Source organism: Ovis aries, chromosome 5, assembly GCF_016772045.2.
Source record: "Ovis aries strain OAR_USU_Benz2616 breed Rambouillet chromosome 5, ARS-UI_Ramb_v3.0, whole genome shotgun sequence".
In the NCBI taxonomy this organism is placed as follows: Eukaryota; Metazoa; Chordata; class Mammalia; order Artiodactyla; family Bovidae; genus Ovis; species Ovis aries.
The window spans coordinates 14,342,820-14,367,278 of NC_056058.1; the positions used below are offsets into that span (position 1 = coordinate 14,342,820).

The following is a 24,459-nucleotide window of genomic DNA, read 5'->3' on the forward strand; positions in this document are numbered from 1 at the left end:
ACAACAATATCGCAATCTCATTGGCCAGAAAGCGTTACTTCACCGCCCTCCTTCAGTGTCATTGGCTCGCTAGATGTCAATTTTCTTTATAGCGGCCCAACAGTTGCCATGGCCGAGGTTTGAGGGACAGATAATAATAGACGTCCCAGGACGTCTCATTACTGGGCAAAAAGCCCGGCTCTGGGCGGGGCTTAGCGCCAAACGCTCGCCTGCCTCTGTCTGCGGTTCCTCAGGGACGCAGTCTTTCCTCAGAGACACACCCCTCTCTCCTCGCTATTGGTCATGCCAAATGTTGATCAACAGGGCGCCACATTTCGATAGGCAAAACTATCCGTCCTTCACTGCTTCCCTAACTTCAATTCGCTTCTCTCCTTAAAGGCGGCAACCTTCTGGCCGTAGCCAGGGCCCGCCTTACGATATGACCAAGGATTGGCCAAACACGCCATCACTCCTTGACAGTGGGCGGAGCCAGAGCGGCTGGGGGCGGTGAATTGGCTGACTGGGCCTCGGGGGCGGGGCAGCGGCTCCTGTCAGCGGGTGAAATGGCAGCGGCGGAGCCGGCGGCGACCGCGGTCCCGGGGGGCGGCTGAGGGGGCCGGGCCGGGCCGGGGCTGCGGGGCGAGCGACACGGCGGGGATCCGGCGGCGCGGCCCGGGACGGCGAGACTTGACATGGCGATGGCGCGCTCTTCACAGGTAGGTAGGCGGCACGGGCCGGGCCTCCCGGGCGCCTTCTCAGGCCCGCGGCTCCGCGTTGCGGCCCACGGGGGCCGGGCAAGACCGGGACTCCGGGCCCCTTGCCCCGGAACCCGCCCCGGGAGCCCTCGGCACTCCCAGCACGGACACTGGCCGTCAGCCTCGGGCCCTGGCCCCTGCACATCCTCGTTCCTGGAGCTTCCCGACCCCTCTGGGCCCCTCCCAGGACCCTTCCAGGTGCCCTCCTCCCCCACACAGCGCCCTTCCCGGGAGCCCCCCTCAGGCCCGTGACCCCCGCTTACCCTCTTTACTGATCCTCAGGACCCCTTTCCAGGCCCTTCAGGGCTCCCCCAGTCACCACCCCACAGACCCGCCCCCTGCAAATGCCCCCTACCCCGCCGCAAGCCCAGGACCCCCGCCCTCCCTCTCTCCGGATCCCCCAAGACTCCTTTCATCTGTAGACCCCTGGTCACGCCGTCCCTCTTCTCACTTCATATCCCATCCCTGGGCCCAGACCTGCCCCCACCCCCAAAGATACCAGCCTTAGAGCCATACCCCTCCAGTCTGACCCCTCCTCAGCCTCTGTAAATCTGGATTCCTGCCCACAAGCCTCACCTCAGCCTGCTGGCCCATCTCCCACTCCCAGAAGCCCCATGCCCAAGGGCACCCCTGAAAACCACTCCTGGGATCCTCCACACACACACCCCTGAACCTGATTCCCCTCAATCCCTGCTCCTGAAAATCCACCCTCACTTTGTGCTTGGAACAGCCCAACAGATAGTCTGAACCCCCCAACCAGGGACACCCACCCCTCTGAGGGCTCCACTCACTTGCACAGACACACACACACCTGAGAGCTAACAGAGCAAAAGCTATGAATCCTCAACAGCTCATACTGATATGAGTATGAGGGGCCCAGGGTGGGTGTGATAGACGGCCTGGACCCCTCATACACAGACATTCAGGAGCCCTTCACACAAACACACACACACAGAGTCTGACTCTTGGATCCCCAGCACACACAGAAACACTTAAGACCTCCAACACAGACCCAGGCAGTTGGGAACCCCCAACTTGCCTCCCATACACACACACACACACACACACACACACACCACACACTTGCCTCCCATACACACACACGTGCATGCATGTGTGCACACACACACACTTGTCTCCCACGCGCGCACACATGTGCATGCACACGCACACACACACTTGCCTCCCATACACACATGCGCATGCACACACACACACACAACTCCTCAGCACTTTAGCACTCCTCCTTGGAATTCACCTGCCCAAGTCCTCCTGGAAGCCGCCACCAGCTCCCAGCTCAGGCAGAGACTCCGATGTCAACTGCCTGCCCTGCCCCAGATGGCCAGCCTTTCCGTCCACACCAGCCTGCCTGAACCGGTACCCTCACCGTAGCCTTGCAGGTGGCAGAGTGACCCAGAATCTCCCAGCATCCCTGTGGACACCTGTCCCAGACCTCTTCCCATTCATCCATCTCTCCCCATTCATCCATCTCTCTCCCTTCAAAGGGAAGGATGCTCCCTCTTTCTCTCCCCTACACCAGTCTCCCCCAAAGACCCAGTGCCTTCCCCCTGATTGATGCCACCCGTGGCATAGGCTGGGGGTGCCGGCTGCCCCTGGCCCCAGTCCTGAAGTCTGACCAGACTGGTAGGACCAGCATCCTGACCCCATCACGCCTGCTGGCCTCAGATGGCAGCAGCTCCCCAGATGCCGCCCATGACTGGCCCGGGAGCTCCTTCCCCCATGGCCAGTGTGTCATGAGAAAATGAAACAGCTTCCACCCACCCTGGCATTTGGGACCCGGTGGGGCTGGGTTTGGGCCTGCCAGAAGCAGGCAGCTCTTTGTTAAGGAATATTTTCAGAAGGGAAAAATGTGCTGAAGAGGCTCGGGTGGAACACGAGTGAGGAATTGGCTTGGTTTTGGTTTTTATTTTTTTTTTCCCCACCTTGGCCTGACTGGGATGGAGCTGGGCGACCTGTGTCCACATGTCTTTCTAGGTGTTCTGGCTCTTTCTGCCCAGACGGCCCTGGCTGGCTGACCCACAGCCCACCCCCTCGTGTCCAACCTGTGGGTTCCCCTGGGCTTCAGCAGTTGCCCGCAGGTGGTCCGGCCCTGGCACAGGGAAGGGGCAAGTCACGGAGGGGGCCAGATCAGAGAACTGGGGAGACAGCGTGTCCAGGACCACAAGGTTGGGGAGGAGCCCCAGGTCCCCCCCAAGGGGAGTCTGGATCAGTCCAGTGCTGCCTGCTCTCTCCTTCATCTGACCTGAGCCTACCTGGAAAACCCCAGAGAAATAAGCTCAGCTTCTCTATGGACATTCACCAGTGGTTTCTGGGTGGCTCTGGGGAAAAGTGCATCTTGGCTTGAGGCCTTGACTTACCCATCTGGAAAATGGGGAGAGAAATCCCACGACCAAGACCTGGGACTTCAGGGGAGCCAGCGAGATTAGGATGTGTCCCTGAGTGTCTCCCTGGGCACCATGTGAAAGAGGGGTCCATGGGGTCTGTGGTCACTAGTAGAGTCACTGGCCTTCTCAGTCCCCTGGTTGTAATTTGCTGATGCCTTGGTGAGTAGCAGCTGTTCTTCCATGGCTGGGCTATGCTCAGGGCTGAGAGTCTGTTATGAGATTTGTGGTCACACAGGGACCTCCCAGAGGGACAGAGGGCAGTCGGGGGTCCACTGGCTGGCGATGCCCACACCCCATGGAGCCCTCTGATATGGGGCAGAGCGAGGTTTGTTCTGTCCACGTGCTGAAGGGAGGAGAGAAGGGGAGACTGCTGAAGGTCACAAGGTACACAGGAAGCAAACTCCACAGCCTCCCTGGGGAAGGGGAGACTTTGTGCTAATGCACTGAGGTCAGGAGGCTCCCAGGACAGACTGTGAGCTCCTCAGGAAAAGACGAGAAGGCTCCCAAGGAGGGCTGGTGAGCGACATCGGTGCCCTTTTACCCTGGTCTGGGGGTCCGGGGCAGGTCTTTGTGTCTGTGCTGTTGATGTACGGTACAGGGGGCACAGAGGATCCTGATCTCAGTTTCCCCATGCAGAATACAGGTGCTGGTTGGTTGTTCCAGGTGAGGCCCCCAGCAATGAACTGGGAATTGAGTCTGGGGTTAGGGTATGAAGGAATGTCAGATATGGCCCATGCCCTGTGTCTAAAGCCCCTCTCCATTTCAGGAGGCCAGAGCTGAAACCAGTAGGTCATGCCAATCAGGCCGTGCCATGTGCCATGCCTGGTGCCAGCCCCATTTACATATCATCTCACTTAATCCCCCCAAACCACCCGGAAGAAGTGGCATTCCAGCCCCTGCCCTGACCACCACATCCCGTGTGGGAACAGGAGACAGATTAATGGATGGCATGTGCTGGGAGCAGAGGGAAGGGCCCGGCGCATCCCAGAGGCATCAGGGAAGGGGGAGCAGGGATGACGTATGAGTTGGGAGAGGAGCTCTCTGGCTCTCCAGGCAGGCGTGGCTGGGAAGGGCATTCAGGCAGCCCGAACGCTTGGACCAAGGCGTGGGCAGCAGGAGCGAGCGTGGCGAGTATAGGGAGGTGCATCTCCTGGGTGGGTTTCATCCTATACACCTTCATGTCCTGCATGCAGTCCACGGGGCACATACTGGGGGACCCTCCCTGGTCAAAGGAGTCAGTATTTGGAACTGAACTTGGAACAGCAGTCAACCCTACCCTGCCCAGAGATGTCTGCAGCACGCATGCTCTAGAAGCCGAACACAGGGCAAGGGGGAGGTGAGTTAGGAGAGCTGACCGCCAGGGCCAAGGAAGAGATTGGGCCCTCCAGGGAGATCTCAAGGGCCTCACTGGCACAGTTCACCTGCACTTCTATTTCATTTCTCATCATGATGTGTTGGTGAGATCGTTTCTTTTCTTTTTCTTTAATCTTTCGGCTGTGCCATGCGGCATGTGGGAACTTAGTTCCCCAACCAGGGATCAAACCCGTGCCCTCTGCATTGGAAACATAGAGTCTTAACCACCGGACCTCCAGGGATGTCTCCATGAGATTGTTTCATTGGCGGCTGTTTTCCAGTCCACAAGTCCCACAAGGGCAAGGCGCATGTCTGTTCATGGCTGAGTCCAAGGTGAGAACAGGGCATGCAGAAGATGTTCAGTAAACACTTGGTTGGTTTCAGGAGCTGAGCATCCTCCCTACTCACCCACTTCTGCAAGAGGGCCTGGATCTCTTCTGCAGAAAGAGGTTGTGTCCATCTACTTGGAGAGCCCCCAAGGACAGGGTAGATGCACCCCACCTCAGCCCCCAGCCTAGCCAGCCTTCACAGCAGGAAAGCTACCATCTTGACTTGAAGAGCCAAGAGCTGTACAGGATGCCATTTCTCTTACCTGTCCCTGGAGGGCTTCTGGGGGCTTTAAATTATTTTCTTTGTCATCTTCAGGGACACTGAAATATGGAGAAATGAAGGATTTGCCAGGAAGGAACTTGTGACAGTGGCAGGAAGTATTAGCTGCTGACATGAAGGATAGTAAAGTTTTGGGGTTTTTTTAGGTCAGAAGAGATTCCAATGGTCATAATAAAATCTGCCCGTCAGATTTTAGCCTGAGGTTGTTTACTGCTGCTACTGTTACTACTAATAAAGGTGATTATAGTTTTACTGCATTTAACACTTAAACAGAGCCACCACGGAAGGGATGGGCCTGCTGAGGAGGGGAAGTTTGTTTCTTCAGTCCACAAATGTCAGATGCCTGATGGTACACTGGATGCTGGGGATCCAGTAGTGGGCAAGTCAGCCCCTGCCCTCATGGAGCTTTTCATCCAGGAGAATATTACAGGCCAGTTCCCCTCCTAGGCACTTGACAGGTTTTAGCCTGTACATTCCTCCCAACAAAACCTGTGAAGTCGGTACTATCGTCAGCCATGTTTTCACATGAGGAAATTGGCATAAAGTGCATCATACCCAGATCAGAAAGCAAGAAACTGGGAGAAGAGGGATTTGAACCCAGGCTTCTGGCCCCGAAGTCCTCCTTGGAGACCAGGAGACCTGGGATCAGTTATCTACACACATGACCGGGGTGGGAGGTACATGGACATGGAAACATTCTGTGTGGTACAGAAGAGAGGCTAGAACTGGGGATGAGAGGAGGGCCAGCAGTGACCACTTGGATTCCAGCAGCTGTCTTTGTTACCCAGGAGGCAGCTCGCCCATCAAATGCCCACCCCATTGCCAAGGGAAAGAGCCCAAGACATCAGAGTCAGTGTGGTCTGTGTGCCCCACCTGACAGTCCGCCAGTTGGGTAGATGGGGTCAGGTATCTTTGAAGACTTCAGGTTCAGAAATGATTCTATGTCCCTGTAATCGTTAGAGGTAGAGCAGGGGACTTCCAGGCCAGGGACCAGTACTTCCTGTCAGATCAGTGGCAGCATTAGATTAGAAATAAAGTGCATGTAAGTGTACTGTGCTTAAATCATCTTGAAACCATCCCCCTGAACCCCTGGTCCATGGAAACACTGTCTTCCATGAAATCAGTCTCTGGTGCCAAAAAGGCTGGGGTTGGGGACGGGGGGCAGAGGCAGAGCAGGTAGGGAAACAAAATTAAAGGAACCATGGGGTCTTTCTTCCTGCCTCAGAATGATGGAGCACACACCCTCACTCTCCCTGGTGAAAAAGAGTAACTCATTTACAGAGTGCCCACTGCACTCCATGTTTCACGTGAGTTATTTCTAACGTATGCAGAGAGAGTGGCAGCTCAGCGGATTAGCTTGGGATTAAGACTCTAGAGTCAGAAATCCAAGTGCAGGGAATTCTCTGGTGGTCCAGTGGTTACGACTCCATGCTTCCAGTGCTGAGGGCTCAGGTTCGATCCCTGGTCAGGGAACTAAGATCCCTCAAGCCATGTGGTGTGGCATGAAAGAACAAAATGAAGTGATTAAAAAAAAAAAAATACTTGAGTCACTCAGTATTTTAAAAAAGAAATTCCAAGTGTAAATCCTTCCCCTACCGCCTCATCTGGAGACCCTGTGAGTGACACTACCCACAAGGGGACCTCTCCCTTGTTACCACTGTCCTGTACTTTCCTGTCTAACCTGGTACAGAATCTTCTTTCTCTTTTTTTAAAAAATTTTCAAATAGGCTTTAGGGACTTCCCTGGTTGGTCCAGTGGTTAAGACTCTACAATTCCACTATAGGAGGCACTAGTTGTATCCCTAGTCTGGAAACTAAGATCCCACATGCCTCATGGTGCAATCAAAAAATAATAAAATTTTAAAATAAAGTAGACTTAGTTTTCAAAACAGTTTTAGGTTTACAGAGAAATTAAGAGAGCACAAAGCGCTCACACAGACCCCACACCCGCACCCAGCTTCTTCCCCCTGAGTAACCTTACCTGGTATGTTTGTTCTAATGAATATATGGACCAGTGTTCAGTTCAGTTCAGTCGCTCAGTCATGTCCAACTCTTCGCAACCCCATGGACCACAGCACTCCAGGCCTCCCTGTCCATCACCAACTCCCAGAGTCCACTCAAACTCATCTCCATCGAGTCTGTGATACCATCCAACCATCTCATCCTCTGTCGTCCCCCTCTCCTCCTGCCCTCAATCTTTCCCAGCATCAGGGTCTTTTCAAATGAGTCAGCTCTTTGCATCAGGTGGCCAAAGTATTGGAGTTTCAGCTTCAACATCAGTCCTTCCAATGAACACTCAGGACTGATCTCCTTTAGAATGGACTGGTTGGACCTCCTTGCAGTCCAAGGGACTCTCAAAAGTCTTCTCCAACACCACAGATCAAAAGCATCAATTCTTCGGCACTCAGCTTTCTTTATAGTCGAACTCTCACATCCATATATGACTGCTGGAAAAACCATAGCTTTGACTAGACAGACCTTTGTTGGCAAAGTAATGTCTCTGCTTTTTAATATGCTATCTAGGTTGGTCATAACTTTCCTTCCAAGGAGTAAGCATCTTTTAATTTCATGGCTGCAGTCACCATCTGCAGTGATTTTGGAGCCCCCCAAAATAAAGTCAGCCACTGTTTCCTCATCTATTTGCCATGAAGTGATGGGACCAGATGCCATGATCTTAGTTTTCTGAATGTTGAGCTTTAAGCCAACTTTTTCACTCTTTCACTTTTATCAAGAGGCTCTTTAGTTCTTCACTTTCTGCCATAAGGGTGGTATCATCTGCATATATGAGGTTATTGCTATTTCTCCTGGCAATCTTGTTTCCAGCTTGTGCTTCATCCAGCCCAGCATTTCTCATGATGTACTCTGCATATAAGTTAAATAAGCAAGGTGACAATATACAGGCTTGATGTACTCCTTTTCATATTTGGAACCAGTCTGTTGTTCCATGTCCAGTTCTAACTGTTGCTTCCTGACCTACATACAGATTTCTCAAGAAGCAGGTCAGGTGGTCTGGTCTTCTCATCTCTTTCAGAATTTTCCACAGTTTATTGTGATCCACACAATCAAAGGCTTTGGCACAGTCAATAAAGCAGAAATAGATGTTTTTCTGGAACTCTTGCTTTTTTGATGATCCAGCGGATGTTGGCAATTTGATCTCTGGTTGCTCTGCCTTTTCTAAAATGAACTTGAACGTCTGGAAGTGCACGGTTCACGTATTGCTGAAGCCTGGCTTGGAGAATTTTGAGCATCACTTTACTAGCATGTGAGATGAGTGCAATTGTGATGTGAAAGGTGAAAGGTGAAGTCGCTCAGTCGTGTCCGACTCTTTGCGACCCCGTGGACTGTAGCCTACCAGGCTCCTCCATCCATGGGATTCTCCAGGCAAGAATACTGGAGGAGGTTGCCATTTGCTTCTCCAGGGGATCTTCCCGACCCAGGGATCGAACCCAGGTCTCCCACACTGGACGCAGACGCTTTAACCTCTGAGTCACCAGGGAAGCCCAATTGTGCGGTAGTTTGGCCATTCTTTGGCATTGCCTTTCTTTGGGATTGGAATGAAAACTGACCTTTTCCAGTCCTGTGGCCACTGCTGAGTTTTCCAAATTTGCTGGCATATTGAATGCAGCACTTTCACAGTGTCACCTTTCAGTATTTAAAATAGCTTAACTGGAATTCCATCACCTCCACTAGCTTTGTTCGTAGTGATGCTTCGAAAGGCCCACTTGACCTCACATTCCAGGATGTCTGGCTCTGAGTGAGTGATCACACCATCATGATTATCTGGGTCGTGAAGATCTTTTTTTGTACAGTTTTACTGTGTATTCTTGCCTCCTCTTCTTAATATCTTCTGCTTCTGTTAGGTCTGTACCATTTCTGTCCTTTATTGTCCCCATCTTTGCGTGAAATGTTCCCTTGGTATCTCTAATTTTCTTGAAGAGATCTCTAGTCTTTCCCATTCTATTGTTTTCCTCTATCTCTTTGCATTGATCACTGATGAAGGTTTCTTATCTCTCCCCGCTATTCTTTGGAACTCTGCATTCAGATGCTTATATCTTTCCTTTTCTCCTTTGCTTTTGGCTTCTCCTCTTTTCACAGCTATTTGTAAGGCCTCCTCAGGCAGCCATTTTTCTTTTTTGCATTTCTTTTTCTTGGGGATGGTCTTGATCCCTGTCTCCTGTACAATGTCATGAACCTCTGTCCATAGTTCATCAGGCACTGTATCAGATCTAGTCCCTTAAATCTGTTTCTTACTTCCACTGTATAATTATAAGGGATTTGCTTTAGGTCATACCTGGATGGTCTCGTGGTTTTCCCTACTTTCTTTAATTTAAGTCTGAATTTGGCAGTAAGGAGTTCATGATCTGTGCCACAGTCAGCTTCCGGTCTTGTTTTTGCTGACTTGTATAGAGCTTTTCCATCTTTGGCTGCAAAGAATATAATCAATCTGATTTCGGTATTGGCCATCTGGTGATGTCCATGTGTAGAGTCTTCTCCTGTTGTTGGACCAATATTGATACATTGTAATTAACTAGATGGTAACATGGTAAAGAATTCACCTGCAAGTGCAGGAGATTCAAGAAATGCAGGTTCTTTCCCTGGGCCCAGAAGTTTCCCTGGAGTAGGAAGCTGGCAACCCACTCTAGTGTTCTTGCCTGAAAAATGGGCAGAGGAGCCTGGCGGGCTGCAGTCCATGGAGTCGCAAAGAGTCAGACACGACTGAGCGCCTGGGCACACACATGATTGACTAAAGTCCATATTTTATTCAGATTTCCTTAGCTTTTCCCTTTTTCTGTCTTAGGACCACATCCTGGATCCCACAGGACATTTTGTCATCACATCTCCTGAAACTTCTCTTATCTGGGACAGCTTTCTTAGGCTTTCCTTGTCTTTGATGACTTTGACACTTGAGGAGGACTAGTCAGGAATGCTCTAAAGCATCTCTTAATCTGGATCGGTCACATGATTTTCTCATAGTCTTGGGGAGGAAGACAGAGATGAAGGGCCCTTCTCATGTCAGCATATTAAGGGCACATGCTCTCCATGTGACTTATCACTCACTAATCCTATTGACCTTGATCACCTGGCCAAGTGGCGCAGGGACTTTTCTCTTCATTCATCCAGCAAAGACATTGATTGAGAACCTGCTAACGGCCAGATGCTGCCTTATAGGCTTGGATTAAAACATTAAGAAGACAGGCCTTTGCCCCCAGTACGTTCATGACCCAGTAGGGCAGGCGGGTGGATATACAAAGAATTGCTGTAGAATGTGTCTTGGGGGACTTCCCTGGTACTCCAGTGGTTAAGAATCTGCCTCCCAGTGCAGGGGATGTGGGTTCGATCCCTGGTGGGGGAACTAAGATCCCACATGCTGTGGAGCAGGTAAGCCCGTGTGCTGCAACTACCGAGCCTGCAAGCCTCAACTAGAGAAACTCACGTGCCCCAACAAAGACCCAGCGCTGCCGGAAAAACACCAAAAAGTGTGTGTTGGGCTGGGCTGTAGGGTTAGATATTTTCGGAGAGAGGGGAGAAAAGTGAGCCCGCATACTGGGGGTGGTGGGGTGGGAGGATTTACCAGGAAAGAGTTCACCACAAAAAGTCTGTTCCTTTTTATGGCTGAATACTATTCCGTCATATGGACAGACCACATTTCACTTATCCATTCATCATTTGGGTTGTTTCCACTTTCTGGCTATTGTGAATCGAGCTGCTATGAACAACCGTATACAGGTTTTCACGTGGATGTATGTTTTCCGTTCTCTTGGGTAGAATTCCTAGAAGTGGAGTTGGTGGGTCATACTGGTAACACTTTTTTTTTTTTAAGAGAGAGCCTATTTATTTATTTGACTGCACTGGGTGGTCCTTAGTTGCAGCACACAGGATCTTTTCAGTTGCATCATAAAGGATCTTTAGTTGCAGCATGTGGGATCTAGTTCCCCAAATAGGGACCAAACCCCAGTCCCCTGCTTAGCCACTGGACCACGAGGCAAGTCCCATATTGGTAACTATCTACCTTTCTGAAGAACTGCCAGACTGTTTTCCACTTTTGTTGTTCAGTCGCTAAATCGTGTCCTAATCTTTGCTACCCCAAGGAGTGCAGCACACTAGGCTCCCCGGTCTTTCACTGTCTCCCAGAGTTTGCTCAAACTCATGTCCATTGAGTCGGTGATGCCATCCAACCATCTCATCCTCTGTCACCCTCTCCTCCTCCTGCCTTCAATCTTTCCCAGCATCAGGGTCTTTTCCAGTGAGTCGACTCTTTGCATCAGGTGGCCAAAGTATTGGAGCTTCAGCTTCAGCATCAGTCCTTCCAATAAATATTCAGGGTTGATTTCCTTTAGGATTGACTGGTTTGATCTCCTTACAGTCCAAGGGACTCTCAAGAGTCTTCCAGCACCACAATTTGAAAGCATCAGTTCACTGCTCAGCCTTCGTAATGGTCCAACTCTGACATCCATCCATGACTACTGGAAAAACCATAGCTTTGACTATGTGCACCTTTGTGGGCAATATGATATCTTTGCTTTTCAATATGCTGTCTAGGTTTGTCATAGCTTTCCTTCCAAGGAGAAAGAGTCTTTCAATTTCCACTGCGCCTCATCTTTTATTCCATGGATTTCTCTCAATCAGTCATAGTAAGTTTGGGTGATCATTTCTGAGTCTCTTCTCCTCCCTGTTCCACATGCTCTGGGTGGGCAGGGGCTGTGCCTCTCTTTGCCCAGCAATCTTTAGTCCTCACCTCAGTGAGGTGAGGAAAAAGAAGGGAAAAGCTGGGGGCATGGGTGTCACAATCACAGACAAGCCTTTCTGTTCATTTAAGTCCTGAAAGCAACACCACCAAGGGCCTGAAGGGATAAGGGCCAAGGCGAGGCCTGTGGAAGAAGGGGCCTCTTGCTGGGCTGAGGCAGAGGAGGAGTCCCAGGAGGCCAAGGAGCCCAGTGTCTCAAAACTATATGGGAGTGGACTTTGAGAAGGAGGTAGTGTAGGGGATTTGCCTGATGGCCCAGTGGTTAAGACTCCAAGCTCCTAGTTCCATCCCTGGTCAGGGAACTAAGATCCCACAAGTCATATGGCATGGGAAAAAAATTATATTAACAGGAAAAAAAATTTACCAGGGGGAAGAAGCATGGTTGTCAGTGTCCAAACGCTCCTGCAAAGGAGGAGAAAAGAGAGGTAGAGGGACCCTGGCGTCTGGACCTCTCTGTACCAGCCCCACCCTGTCCCCGGCCCTAGCTCACCAGCAGTCTCCTCCCTCTCCTCTGGCTTGGCTTGGCCTCCTGAGCCATGCAGCCAGCGTTTGGGGGCATGGAGGGTAGTGGTGCCAACAGAGGCTGTGTTAGGTGGCCCACCGCCCACTCTTTAGGCCAGGATCCTGCTTTGGGTGGCCACAGTGGAGCAGAAACAAAGGGCATTGAAGTTGAAGCTGTTGAGAGGCTGGGACCCCAGACCCGGAGGGTCTGTGTGTGGATCTCAGAGGCTAGTGGCTCCTCAGCACTCGAGGGGACCTGCCTTGTTTCTGTGCCCAGCCAGCAAAGGGTGGGACAGCTGTATGCCCCGAGGAGATGGGGGCCCATTCACCTGGTTCCACTCCACATCCCCTCTCTAGGACAGTGCAAGCCCTCAGACAACACCCAGTAAGTGCCAGGGGAGGAGAGGCTGAGTCAGTAAGAGTCCAGGCGCTCAGAATAGAGGGGGGTGGGAGACAGGCCTGCTCACAGAGCTCGGAGGGCAGAGAGTCCGTGTCCATTCCTGTCTGCTGGATTCAGGCACGGGGAGCCTTGGTCAGTGCAGGAAGGGTGTGTGTGAGTGTATATGTGTGCACATGTGGGCAAAGGGGTGTGTGGGTGTAAGATAGCGTATGAATGTGTATCTGAGTGTGTAGGTGTGTGATTGTGTGTGTGTGTATCAGAGCATGTGTGCATGAGCATGCAAGACTGTGTATTAGTATATCCGTGTATTGATGTGTGAGATGGTTTATGAGTGGGAATGCATCTGAGTGTGTGGGGTGTGAGGTGTGGGTAAATGTGAGTGTGTGAGTGTGAAGTAATGTGTGTTCATCAGCTTCCAGGCTGCACAGTATTTAGAGAGTTGGGGGTGAGTCAAGAGAAAGTGCCTGAGGGATTGGAAGACCCCGCCTCTCAGACTGCACATTTCAGCCCTGGGTATGGGATCAGGTTTATTTCTTATGTGAAATACACATTAATATGTGATAAGTATCTGAGCAAACTCTGTGAGCATATGGCCCGAGTTGTTTCTTTTCATCAGAAACCCAGAGCTGAACCACTGGGCTCTTTTCAGGCCAGGGTGTAGGGTGGTGGGGCGGGGAAAGGCAATGCACTTCTGAGATTAGGGTTCCCCTCGGCTCAGCAGGGAAACAGTGGGCCCCAGCCCGAGCCACATGTGGCCTTTGTTCCTGAGCCCCACATGACTCTTCAAATCCAGCTGTGCTTCCAGACTTTGACCCTTTTCCCCACCTCTCCTCTCCCACCCCAGTCCTGATGTCAGGAAACCCACACAGCCTTCCTGCCTGCCCGCAGAGAGCCTTCCAAGTCAGCACTTGTTGTCCGCAGCCCATCTCTGTCCCGCAGCCACAGACTTTGACTCTGCGGGAAGCCCCAAGCGGCCCCCACGGTCCCTCTCTCAGGAATGATCAGCTCCTGGCTTGGAGGTGTGTGTGGCTTGGTCTTCAAGGCAGGTGGTCCCTGGGCCGGGCAATGGGAGGAAAAGTTCTTCCGGTTCTGAGGGGAGCCATCACCTCAAGTTTCTGCCGCTCGCTAAAGCTAGAGCCCTCAGTACCCACCCAACTCAGGGGGCCCTCGGGCGCCCGAGGGAGAACCAATTCCCTGGGGAGCCACAGAGTCCTGGGGTGAGAGTTCTGGGCACCCCCACGAGGTGAAAGAAAAATGGTGTCCCCCTCCCACCCCATGACAGCCCTGGGAAAGGAGACTAGACTAAAGTGCATGGCCAGGGCCAATTCCCACTGACCTGTGGGCTTGCGAGTGTTGGTAGGGGGCTGCACTTGGGCTGTGGGAAGGTGCCCAGTGACCTGAGGGTGCTAGGCAGGTATGTTTTTGTCCTGTCACTGTCCTGCTGCCACCTAGGGGACAAGATGCCCCTTCTCCAGAAACTGGCCAAGAGCCCCTCTGTGGTTGAGCTGTCCGAACCTCCACTGGGGTCCAAGGGAGCCTCACTTCAGATGCTGGTCCATTTGAGTCCAGAGCCTCTGTTTTTGGCATAGTGCTGAGCCACCTCTCCTAGGTCTGGCAGAGGGGAGATGCCAGTGTCCCTGAAGCTCCCAGGAGGGTGGGATCAGACCCTCCACAGGCAGAACAGCAGAGATGGGCCAGCACCAACCCGGCACATGGCAGGCCAAGATCAGGACACCAACCAGAGCCTGTGCCTCTCGCTCTGCACCTGCCAGAGCACAGATTCCCAGCACTTGGATGTGCCCCTGGCTTCCCAGCCCGGGAGGAGTTGGCTCTTCCGGCCATTGGCAGCACCAGACAATTAACAGTAGAGAATAATTGCTTTCTGGCTGTGCCAGCAGCCCACTCTGGTTGATGAGACAGGGCAGGTCAGATGCTGAGGCAGGGCTCTCAGGTCAGACCACAGCTGGGGACAGGGACCAAGGCTGACTAGAACAGGCACCAGAGCAGGGACGTCTGCAGGTCCTGGCAGGGGCCCTGAGTAACGAGCAGCCTTGGCCCCTGGCCCTGCTGAAGACTCAGGGGTGTCCGCTGGGAGTTGGTGTCCATGCCCAGGGAGAGCAGAATAGCACAGGCCCTGGCCGTGGCCCTCCTGACTCCTCGCTGGCGTCTGGACCATAAAAGTAGGGAGCCTGGTAGCCAGCACCCGGAGCAGAAGGAGCCAGCAACTGGACTGGGGTGCCTGGGGACAAAGGGTGACCAAGTGAACAGACCTGAGGTGGGAAGCCTGGGGTGAGGAGATGTCTCAGGTGAGCAGCAGCCTCACTGGTCCAGAGCCAGCAGGATAGGGCAGGCACCCCTCCCAGTGCTGACCACACGTGTCTCTGGTCCCCAGACAGTGCTGTGACCTGACCCTGCTCACAGCTGAGGAGCCTGACCACCATGGCGAGCCCCACTCTGAGCCCCGACTCCTCATCCCAGGAGGCCCTGTCAGCCCCCACCTGCTCCCCCACCTCTGACTCCGAGAACCTCAGCCCCGATGAGTTGGAGCTGCTGGCCAAGCTTGAAGAGCAGAACCGGTGAGTTGGGCCCTGGGGGACCAGGTGGGGCCCCAGGGTACAGCCTGGGCCCCAAACGGAAGCTCCTGGGTGCCCCCTGCACCTAGAGCCCTAGGCCAAGTGACACTCCTGCAGAGGCTAGGCAAGGGCATTTGCCATCACCTCCCAACAGGCATTCTCCCATTCGGGTGAGGAGATCATGGGGTCAGGGCCCAGTGAGCCCTGCCTGCACTTTCAAACCTTTGTTGAAGGAAAGAGTAAAGCTTCTGACCTTCTTCCCAACCTTCTTCTCTGGCTCAGCCCCCGTTTTAAAGTGTGGATTTTATTATTATGCCAGTAAGTCGAGGCCAGCAGATCAGGAGATGACCCCAGGAAGTCTGGGGACTTCCTTGGTCAGCATTTAGAACACTGAGCTTCCACTGCAAGGGGCATGGGTTCAATCCCTGGTTGGGGAACTAAGATCCTGCATGCCATGTGGTGAGGCCAAAAAAAAAACAAAAAACAGTTTGTTACTCACAGATTCCAAGAAGAGGGGCACAGTGCACCATGCACCCTGCGGGGCCACCCGGGGAAGCGCCAGGACCAGTCAGGAGGCCGAGGGAGTGAGAAAAATGTGGGTGAGAGCCTTTATTATGGTTTCCACCAGGAGTGGTGAGGCAGTGTGATCAGGGTTAGGACTGGCTAGTCTGAGTAACTTCAGCAAGCTGGGGCACAGGGTCTGGGCCTGTTAGTCTTTATCCGGCCCTGGGTAATTAGGGCAGAGGACAGTGGCCCTGAGTGCTAGCACCTAACAGGGGTGGTTGGTTTTGTGGACTCTGGATTGGTTGGTTTGCATATGATAGGTGCACTGACAAGCGAGTCTGTAACCATTTCTGCGGATCTGCGAGGCCTGGGAGGGGCTGTCCCTCCAGAGTCAGGGAGGCCCCAGATGTCAGAGCATCAGAAACAGCTGGTTAATGCAGCCTCTTGTGAGCCAGGGGCCCCCAGCCAGCCACTCACCCTCTCTGTACCTCATCTGTAAACACATCTTAACAAAGCCTGCCCCTCGGGACTAAATGAACTGATCCCCAAGCTTCTCAGCCCAGGGCACAAAGTGGGACACATGTATGGCAGCCTCTCCAGGGACCCAGGATCAAAACCAGAGCTCAGAGAGGTTAGGGCACCGGCCAAGGTCACACAGCAAGTGCCATGCAGGAAGAACAACTAAGACCCAATCTGGGACCCCAGGGAGGAGGGGCCGGGCTCTCTGGGGTCCAGGGGCTGGGGCTGGAAGTACCTGCAGCCACCCCCCACCCCCTGCCTGCCTGCCTAGGCTACTGGAGGCCGACTCCAAGTCCATGCGCTCCATGAATGGCTCCCGGCGGAACAGCGGCTCCTCGCTGGTGTCCAGCTCCTCAGCCTCCTCCAACCTGAGCCACCTGGAGGAGGACACGTGGATTCTGTGGGGCCGGATTGCCAATGAGTGGGAGGAGTGGCGACGCCGGAAGGAGAAGCTGCTGAAGGTGGGGGGACTGTGGGGCCGGGGCAGGCTGGTTGGTGGCTGGGGGCGGGCAAGGTCCAGGGCTGGAGGTGTGCCAGGCGGAGGGAGGAGAGGAGGGAGAGTGGGCGGGGCTGGCGTCCCAGACACCCCCGCCTGCTTCCTACCTGTGTGCTCCGTGACAGGCTAGAGCACTGTGGCACTCTGTGCCATGAGGTGGCTTAGCCAAGCTCTCTGGGTCTCCGGGGAGGCGTGGATAGGCCCCATCTCCGAGGCCCCGCTGGGAGGCCCTGGGGAGGCCACTCTGGGATGGGATCCAGCCCGGTCTTCTGCTCCCCCTCTGACCGTTCTCCAGGAGCTGATCCGCAAGGGCATCCCACACCACTTCCGGGCCATCGTCTGGCAGCTCCTGTGCAGTGCCACAGACATGCCGGTTAAGAACCAGTACTCAGAGCTGCTCAAGATGTCGTCCCCCTGCGAGAAGCTCATCCGCAGGGACATCGCCCGCACCTACCCAGAGCACGAGTTCTTCAAGGGCCAGGACAGCCTAGGCCAGGAGGTCCTCTTCAATGTCATGAAGGTGAGCCCTGGCCCTGGAGAGATGCTCCGTGGTCGCCGGCCCAGTGGGACCCCGCCCTGACTCCCGTGTGTTCTCGTGCAGGCCTACTCGCTGGTGGACCGGGAGGTGGGCTACTGCCAGGGCAGCGCCTTCATCGTGGGCCTGCTGCTCATGCAGGTAGGTGGCCTGGGTCAGCCCAGCCCGCTCTGTCAGTCTCTTGGAGGTGGACAGAAGCAAGTGTTCCCTCCATCAGTGTAGGCCTGGGGTCAGAGCCTCCCCCCGCCCACCTGTGACCTCCGACAGTCTCCCAACCAAGCACAGAAGGCTGGCCGCTGGTCCTTGCCACTATCCCATCCCGCTCGGTCACCTGCCAGGGTCAGATGGGGAACTCAGGCAGGGGTCTTGGTTCGGCCAGTGTGGTGTTTATGGGACTGGGGGTTTCCTGTGGAGGCTCCAGCAGGCTCAGGACGGGAGAATGGTGGGGACTGGACGAGAGGCTGCCTCCACCATGGGCTCTGGGGTTCAAGTCCCAGCTCCACCGTTTCTTGCCAGGCGGCCTTGGGCTCGCGACTTCGGCCTCTAGACGCTTCCCATCAGTGAAACGGGGACGATATTGACCGGAGGTTTGCCGTGGGGGTCCAGGCAGCCCAGCACCGTCTGTGTTCAGTCAAAGTAAACGGAGCAGAAACAAGCAAAGTCAGGAGAAGAGCAGCGGGCATCCCCTCCCATGCCACCCCCACTCACAGACACCCCCTGCCCCCAGATGCCTGAGGAGGAGGCCTTCTGTGTGTTCGTGCGGCTGATGCAGGAGTACCGCCTACGGGAGCTCTTCAAGCCCAGCATGGCCGAGCTGGGGCTCTGCATCTACCAGTTTGAATACATGTTACAGGTGAGCAGGCCCAGGTGGTCATGCCCACCCACTCCACCCCCACACACCCTGCCAGCCACACTCACGGGTGCTGTCCTTGGCCCTCCCAGGGAGTCTCTTCGACTGAAAATTCCAGGCCTGAGAACCCACCCAGACGCACCAGGGCAGAAAGGGGTCTTACTCCCCAAGGGGCCCTGGAGCACTGCCTGAAGGATGCTTCAGGGGCCAGTCTTTACAGTGGGGGCTTCTCAGAACTCAGGGTTCCCAGAGTCATTCAGGCCAGGATGGAGGGGTTGGCCTGCCTCAGACACACCCCCACACCATCCCTTTATATCTGCTCCCCAGTGTAGTGGAAGGGGGAAAGTGTTGTCTGCCTGCCTTTGCTGATTACTAGAGAGCTGCAGCCGCCTGTTTATAAATAGCAGCCCCCGCAGGGCCCGCTCCTGGCTGGCAGACAGCACCGGTGTACACACACACACACTCACACACTCCGGCCTGCTCCAGAAGCCGGTTGCAGGTGGGGCTGTGCGGCTCTGCACGAATAGGCAGGATGCGTCTGGTTGTGAAAGCCCCCCTCCTCAGGCCTGGAGGACCACGAGGTGCTGTCAGTCAAGGGGACCAGAAATGCCAGCCAGCAGATGGCCCAGAGCCACAGAGAAGGAGCCAAGAGCTCCCGTGGCAAAGTAGCTGGCCACCTGAGTCTGGAGGAGGCCCAGGGCAGGCCAGGGGACAGCCAAGGGTCCGTTCTCCCTGTGGAGGACCAACAGGGGCTCCTAACATCTTCTGCAGCCTCAGTTTCCCCAGTTTCTGTCACTTTCCAGCCATCTAAAGTTCAGGCCAGTCAAAACATCCCTTAAGTATGTCTGGGCACAAAACGCAAAGCATTGTTGGGGGTGGTGGTGAGGATTCCCTGGCAGCTGGGCCTGCTATCCCTGCCTGTGTCTCCCCTCATGCTGCTCAGAGTTCTGGGGTGCTTCTGCCCCACCCAGGGACAGTGTGGTGGGAGGGCTGCCCAGGGCAAGTCAAGGAAGGCTCCCTGAAGATGCAGGTACTTCCGGGTAGAGGGAACCTGAGGGTGTGGAGTGCTGTGCCCAGCGCCCTCCTCATGGTGCCTGGCCTCCTCCCTGACCCCAGGAGCAGCTCCCGGACCTGAACACCCACTTCCGCTCCCAGAGCTTCCACACGTCCATGTATGCCTCGTCCTGGTTCCTCACACTCTTCCTCACCACCTTCCCACTGCCCGTCGCCACCCGTGTCTTTGACATCTTCATGTACGAGGTGAGGACCCCTTCCTCTCCTGGGCGCTCTGGATGGAGTGGCTCAGGTCCCCACTGGAAATGATCCCAGGGCTCAGGGAGGGCTCAGTGGCCCCCTGGAGAGCAGAACCAGAGATGCACTGCCTCCTCTGCCTTTGCAGGGCCTGGAGATCATCTTCCGGGTGGGCCTCGCCCTGCTGCAGGTGAACCAGACGGAGCTGATGCAGCTGGACATGGAGGGGATGTCCCAGGTGGGCAGGGGTCCAGGGTGGTGGGTTTGCCCCCAGCAGGGGCACCTGGGCAAGTGAACCCTTCCTGAAAGATGGGGAGACCCTGGACTTCCTGAGTGCCCTGATCCTTTCCCATCATCTCTGCCCCACAAGATCTCCCTGAAGGGCCCGGCGGAGGGGGTGGCCTGAGGAGCCGCCAGCTCTGCGAGACTTGGGCCAGGGCCAGCAGCCTGGCAGCAGGGAGAGAGGAATGCCAAGCTCGGAAGTCCACCCCTCTTCACCTGCCCCCAGCTCCAGATCCCCTAGAGCCTAATGTGACAAATAGCAATACTAGCCACACCTGGAGGCCTTGGGTGTGGTTTCAGCCCCAGCAACCAGGCCAGGCGAGGGCCCAGGAGGGAGTGAGGGTCTGGGGCTGACCCTCCCCTTGCCTGCCCCGGCCAGCTGCCCTGCCTGCGGAGAAGAGGCTGGCCTGCTTCTCACCACTGTGTCCCCCTCATGCAGGCCCCTGCCCCCTCCCAGCGTTCTCCAGCTGGTGGTTTGGGGAAGAATGCACAAAGGCCATAGTTGTGTTCATGAACACGGGCACTCATTGTCCGCAGCTGCCAGAGGGGGCCAGCTGGGCTGTGGAGCAGAGCCAGCCCAGTCCCAAGCTGCAGAAAGCTATGTCCACCAGCAGCGTGTGCTTAAACTCTGCTTGGAGGCCCCAGGGGCCCTGGGCGAGCAGGCAGGCCCCCAAGGGCTCCTTCTTTCGGCTTCCTCCCTGCCACCCTGATCCTTCATCTTTTTTCACTGCCCTGGGTCAGTGGCATGGCTCCCCCTGCCCCTACCATGAAGGCCCCTCTTCTCAGACCCCACCCCGGCCTTTCCCCTCAGGAGCTCCCGAAGCCTGCTTCTCCTGCAGACAGAAGTCCTGGCCACAGGCAGCTCCTTCTCACGATTCCTGCTTCTCATACTTGCTCGCTCGATCCACATACACTGATGGAGCGCCCACAGGGGGCCAGGCCATGCAAGGCCCCAGGCCAACGGGCTCTGGCTGACACTACTGGCATGCCCAGGCCCCTCCTCCAGGGAAGCAGGGCCTCCCAGGGACTTGAGTGGTCCCAGGTGGTCAGGGCCCACATGTCAGTGACTACCCATGTCCCCACAGTATTTCCAGAGGGTGATCCCCCATCAGTTCGACAGCTGTCCAGATAAGCTGATCCTCAAGGCTTACCAGGTCAAGTACAACCCCAAGAAGATGAAGAGGTCAGTAGCGGGCATCTGGGGTGCAGGCAGTAAGGGGGTCCCTGAGGGTGGGACAGTGAGCACATCGGCCCTCCCCTCTCTCTGCAGGCTGGAGAAGGAGTATGCGGCCATGAAGAGCAAGGAGATGGAGGAGCAGATTGAGATCAAGGTGAGTTCAGGTGGAGATGGGCCAGGCTGGGGCAGGATGCCCCAGAAGCCCCCTCGATGAGGGTGGCCCCACCCAGCATGGGCCACACACCAGGGTGTCCCATAGCCTCGAGGGGTGATCCCTTGGCCCAGCTGCCCTTTCACTCACCACCAAGCCGAGTGAGAGCAAGAGCCACCCCCACCCCCTGAACTGGGGACATGGTTTAACAGGTGGAGTTTCCTGTGCATGGAGATTCAACTCCCAGCCCTCTCCCTTCCCTGAGGTCAGGCAGAAAGTTCCAACCCTCTCATCACAGGATCTGATCACCTGGCTACCAGCCCCATGCTTAGGTGACCTGGGGGATTTCCAAAAGTCACCTCATTAACATAACAAGTAACACCTTGATTCCTTTCTAAGAAAATTCCCAGGGTTTTAGGAGTGCTGTGCCAGGACCAGAGATGAAGACCAAATATATATTCCTGGTAGATCACAGTATCAGAGGGTCTTTCCTGGGCATGCAGAGCCTCTACACACAGACTCCCTTCCATCTCCTTCCCTCTGCTTTCAACCCTCCAGATATGATCTTGGTTATCTCTCCACAGGCATCTAGCAGGCACCTACTATGTACCGGAATCATGGCAGAGACTGAGGGCCCCCAGTCCAGTGGGGGTGGGGGTCAGACACAGATGCAAACCCCAACACAGCCTGGCTCTGTCTTCTTCAGGGACAGAGTCCCACAGTGCCATCTCGGCTCTACTACAAACCAGCTGGGTGACCTGCCAGGAGCGTGAATGCACCTCTCTGAGCCTCAGTGTCCCCTTCTGCAAAATGGGGATGACACTTGCTCTACTGTTCAGATTGTTATTATGAACCACCACCATCATCCCAACTTCCTCTCGAAAGACAGAAACAGAACCTAGATTATAATCCAGGTTACCTGCTGCCCATATCTGAGTGGGGAAAGAGGACCTTATTGTCCTGGCCCTGTTGGTAGGTTTTCTAAGAAAGTTTTGTGTCCTGAACTTTTAAGCATCTCCCTTTCTCAGGAATGGCAGCATTACTGATGCACCAGTCCAAACATGTACATGTGTCTTGCTCGTGCAGACAAGGGCCTGCTCTCACCTGGTGGCCAGGAGGGCTCAGCAGTAGGGAGGGGTGCAGCAGACCCTCAGAACACGTGCCCAGCCTGGAAATCTCCCACAAGACAAGCCTGAGCACCCCCAAGGGCAGGGCAGGCCAGATGCTTTGTCTCTTGTCCCTGCCCTGTGCCCTTTCACCTTTTGCCTGTTTTAAAGCAAACCTGGAATTTGTTTTCATCAAGTACAGTGAGGTGACAAACACAGACAACTGCCTTTAGAAGGACAGTTTGTTACTCACAGTTCCCAGAGGGGCACACCTGCTGTGTGTGCAGGGCCACATGAGGAAACATCAGGGCAGGGCAGGAGAAAAGCCTGGGCCAGAGCCCTTGCTGGGATTTCCTTGGGAAGGGGTGGGTCATGGTTCAAGAGGGTGTGTAGGCAGGTTCAAGAGAGTCAAGATTGGCTGGTTTGAATAATTTCCAGGGCTCTGGGCTATAGGAGTGGTCACCACCTGTCCTGGGACAATTGAGGGCATGGGAAATAATGGTTTGGTGTGTGAGAGGTAAGGGAGGTAGGCAGGGGTGTGACCGGTTAGTATGTAGAAGGCAGACCAGCAGGCATGCTGTCTACTGTCCCTAGGAATTAACTAGTCCTAGGAGCAGCAGTATCTCCGGGATTAGCAAGGCGGCAGGATATCCAAGTATCAAAAATACAGAACAAAAAATTTTTCAGTACTGTGATTAGTACGTAGGCCCCCATAGTCCTTGTTCACACCCTATCTGGTTTTCTCCTGGGAGGAAGAGGAGCGAGGTGAGGTGTTGGTCAGCACACTCAGCTCCTCCGAGGATGGCTGAGCTTGGCCATCCGTGCGTTGAGGCCAGAAAGTAGACAGAACCATCCAGGGGTCAGGGGTCAAGACTCTGGTTCTGGATCCCTATGATGGACAGAGACCTGGGCCTGCAACAGCTCTTGACTCTGGCAAGCTAGGAGCCTCCGGCAAGACCCTGCCTGCCTCCAACTCAGTTTCTCTTGACATGAGTCAGCGCCCATCAATCAAGTCTGTGATCCTCTCTGACCATAGCTGCTTTCTGGGTGTGTTCTGCATGTTTCCATCACCTTCTTCTCTCCAGAAGAATGTCCTGTGTGATACACAGGGAAGCAGGACTCTCGCTGACCCACTGATGGAAGGGCCCACTGCTTAAAGGGCCCTGGGGTAGAAACTAGGAGTGAGGTGGATGTCAACCTCCCCTGCTTCCCAGAAGGCTGTGGAGAAACCTAAAACCATGAGTACCCCCACCAAAACCACCAGCACAGTGGAAGGAAGGAAGACTGCCTCAAAAATTAGAGGGGGGGGGGGTGAGGGAGACAGTGACAACTGTCGGGCGCAGCTGGTTCTCAAAAGGACACAGAAATGTAGTCATCAACAGCATGCACGTTCCGCAAGACCCCTTTCCTTTCCTGGACCTAGACTGCAAGTCTGTCCTCTAAGCCTTGGGGCTCAAATCCAAGCTGTGAGGGGCAGGGATTGTCTGCCAGCAGCTTCTCCCAAAACACAGAAGGCTCTGCCCTTGACAGGCCCGAGTCGACTCCACAGGAGGACACGGATGCTGACTGCCCCCTCCATACCCCCTCCACCCCCACCATACCCCCTCACACAGTGCATATCCACCCAAGCCATCACATTGGTTTTCCTGAACCAAGATTTGTTGTTGTTTTTTTTAAATACCTAGTGGGCCATTCCAAATGAGAATTGGCCTTGACTGTTTTCTGGAATCACCAACTTGGACCATTAGACTCTGGTGCCCTCCTGCCTGAAGATGGCCTGGCCCCAAGGGGACAGACTTCTGGGTGCACAGGAGCAGGACACGGGGCTCTGACTCACTCTCCCCTCTTCCCCCCACTACAGAGGCTTCGGACGGAGAACCGGCTCCTGAAGCAGCGGATTGAGACCCTGGAGAAGGTGAGGGTGCGGCTGCCAGCCTGCGGCAGCAAACCCTCTCAGTCCTAAGCGGGACCTAGCAGCCAGAGGGCTGGCCAGCCAGCCTCCCGCCCCAGGCGCAACCCCACCCTAAACTCCCACCAGAAATCCCATGGGCCCCACCATGCGTTTCCCTGAGACTTTGGCTGCTGTGTAAATTGGGGACCAAGGGGAAGCTTTGCCTGAAAGGGGACTGAGTTACAACCCCATTAACTGCAAACACAGAAATCCATTTGGGTCTGGCTCCCTCCCGGGCTGCCTGGGTGTGGGCTGCTGTGACAAAAGAAAGGAGGAGAAGAGGGTGGCCGTGCACAATGGAGGGGGTGCCATAGCTTT

General features: G+C 54.8%; 1 protein-coding gene across 5 annotated transcripts in view; it reads left to right on the plus strand.

Moving 5' to 3' along the window:
• The first annotated feature begins 529 nt into the window (after positions 1 to 529).
• Positions 530 to 24,459, plus strand: part of EVI5L (ecotropic viral integration site 5 like) — a 32,524-nt gene continuing 8,594 nt past the window's right edge. For 2 of the 5 annotated variants that reach the window (XM_027969727.3, XM_027969730.3), the window contains exons 1-11: positions 530 to 695; positions 15,139 to 15,322; positions 16,614 to 16,803; positions 17,134 to 17,358; positions 17,440 to 17,514; positions 18,101 to 18,226; positions 19,340 to 19,483; positions 19,623 to 19,712; positions 20,842 to 20,939; positions 21,027 to 21,087; positions 24,052 to 24,105. In XM_027969727.3, coding sequence (XP_027825528.1) covers positions 15,186 to 15,322; positions 16,614 to 16,803; positions 17,134 to 17,358; positions 17,440 to 17,514; positions 18,101 to 18,226; positions 19,340 to 19,483; positions 19,623 to 19,712; positions 20,842 to 20,939; positions 21,027 to 21,087; positions 24,052 to 24,105 — 1,200 coding nt within the window. In that variant the 5' untranslated portion in view covers positions 530 to 695; positions 15,139 to 15,185. Of the gene's footprint in view, positions 696 to 4,661; positions 4,826 to 13,590; positions 13,766 to 15,138; positions 15,323 to 16,613; positions 16,804 to 17,133; positions 17,359 to 17,439; positions 17,515 to 18,100; positions 18,227 to 19,339; positions 19,484 to 19,622; positions 19,713 to 20,841; positions 20,940 to 21,026; positions 21,088 to 24,051; positions 24,106 to 24,459 lie in introns of all 5 variants that reach the window. The other 3 variants (XM_042250022.2, XM_042250023.2, XM_027969728.3) reach the window with 3 other exon arrangements.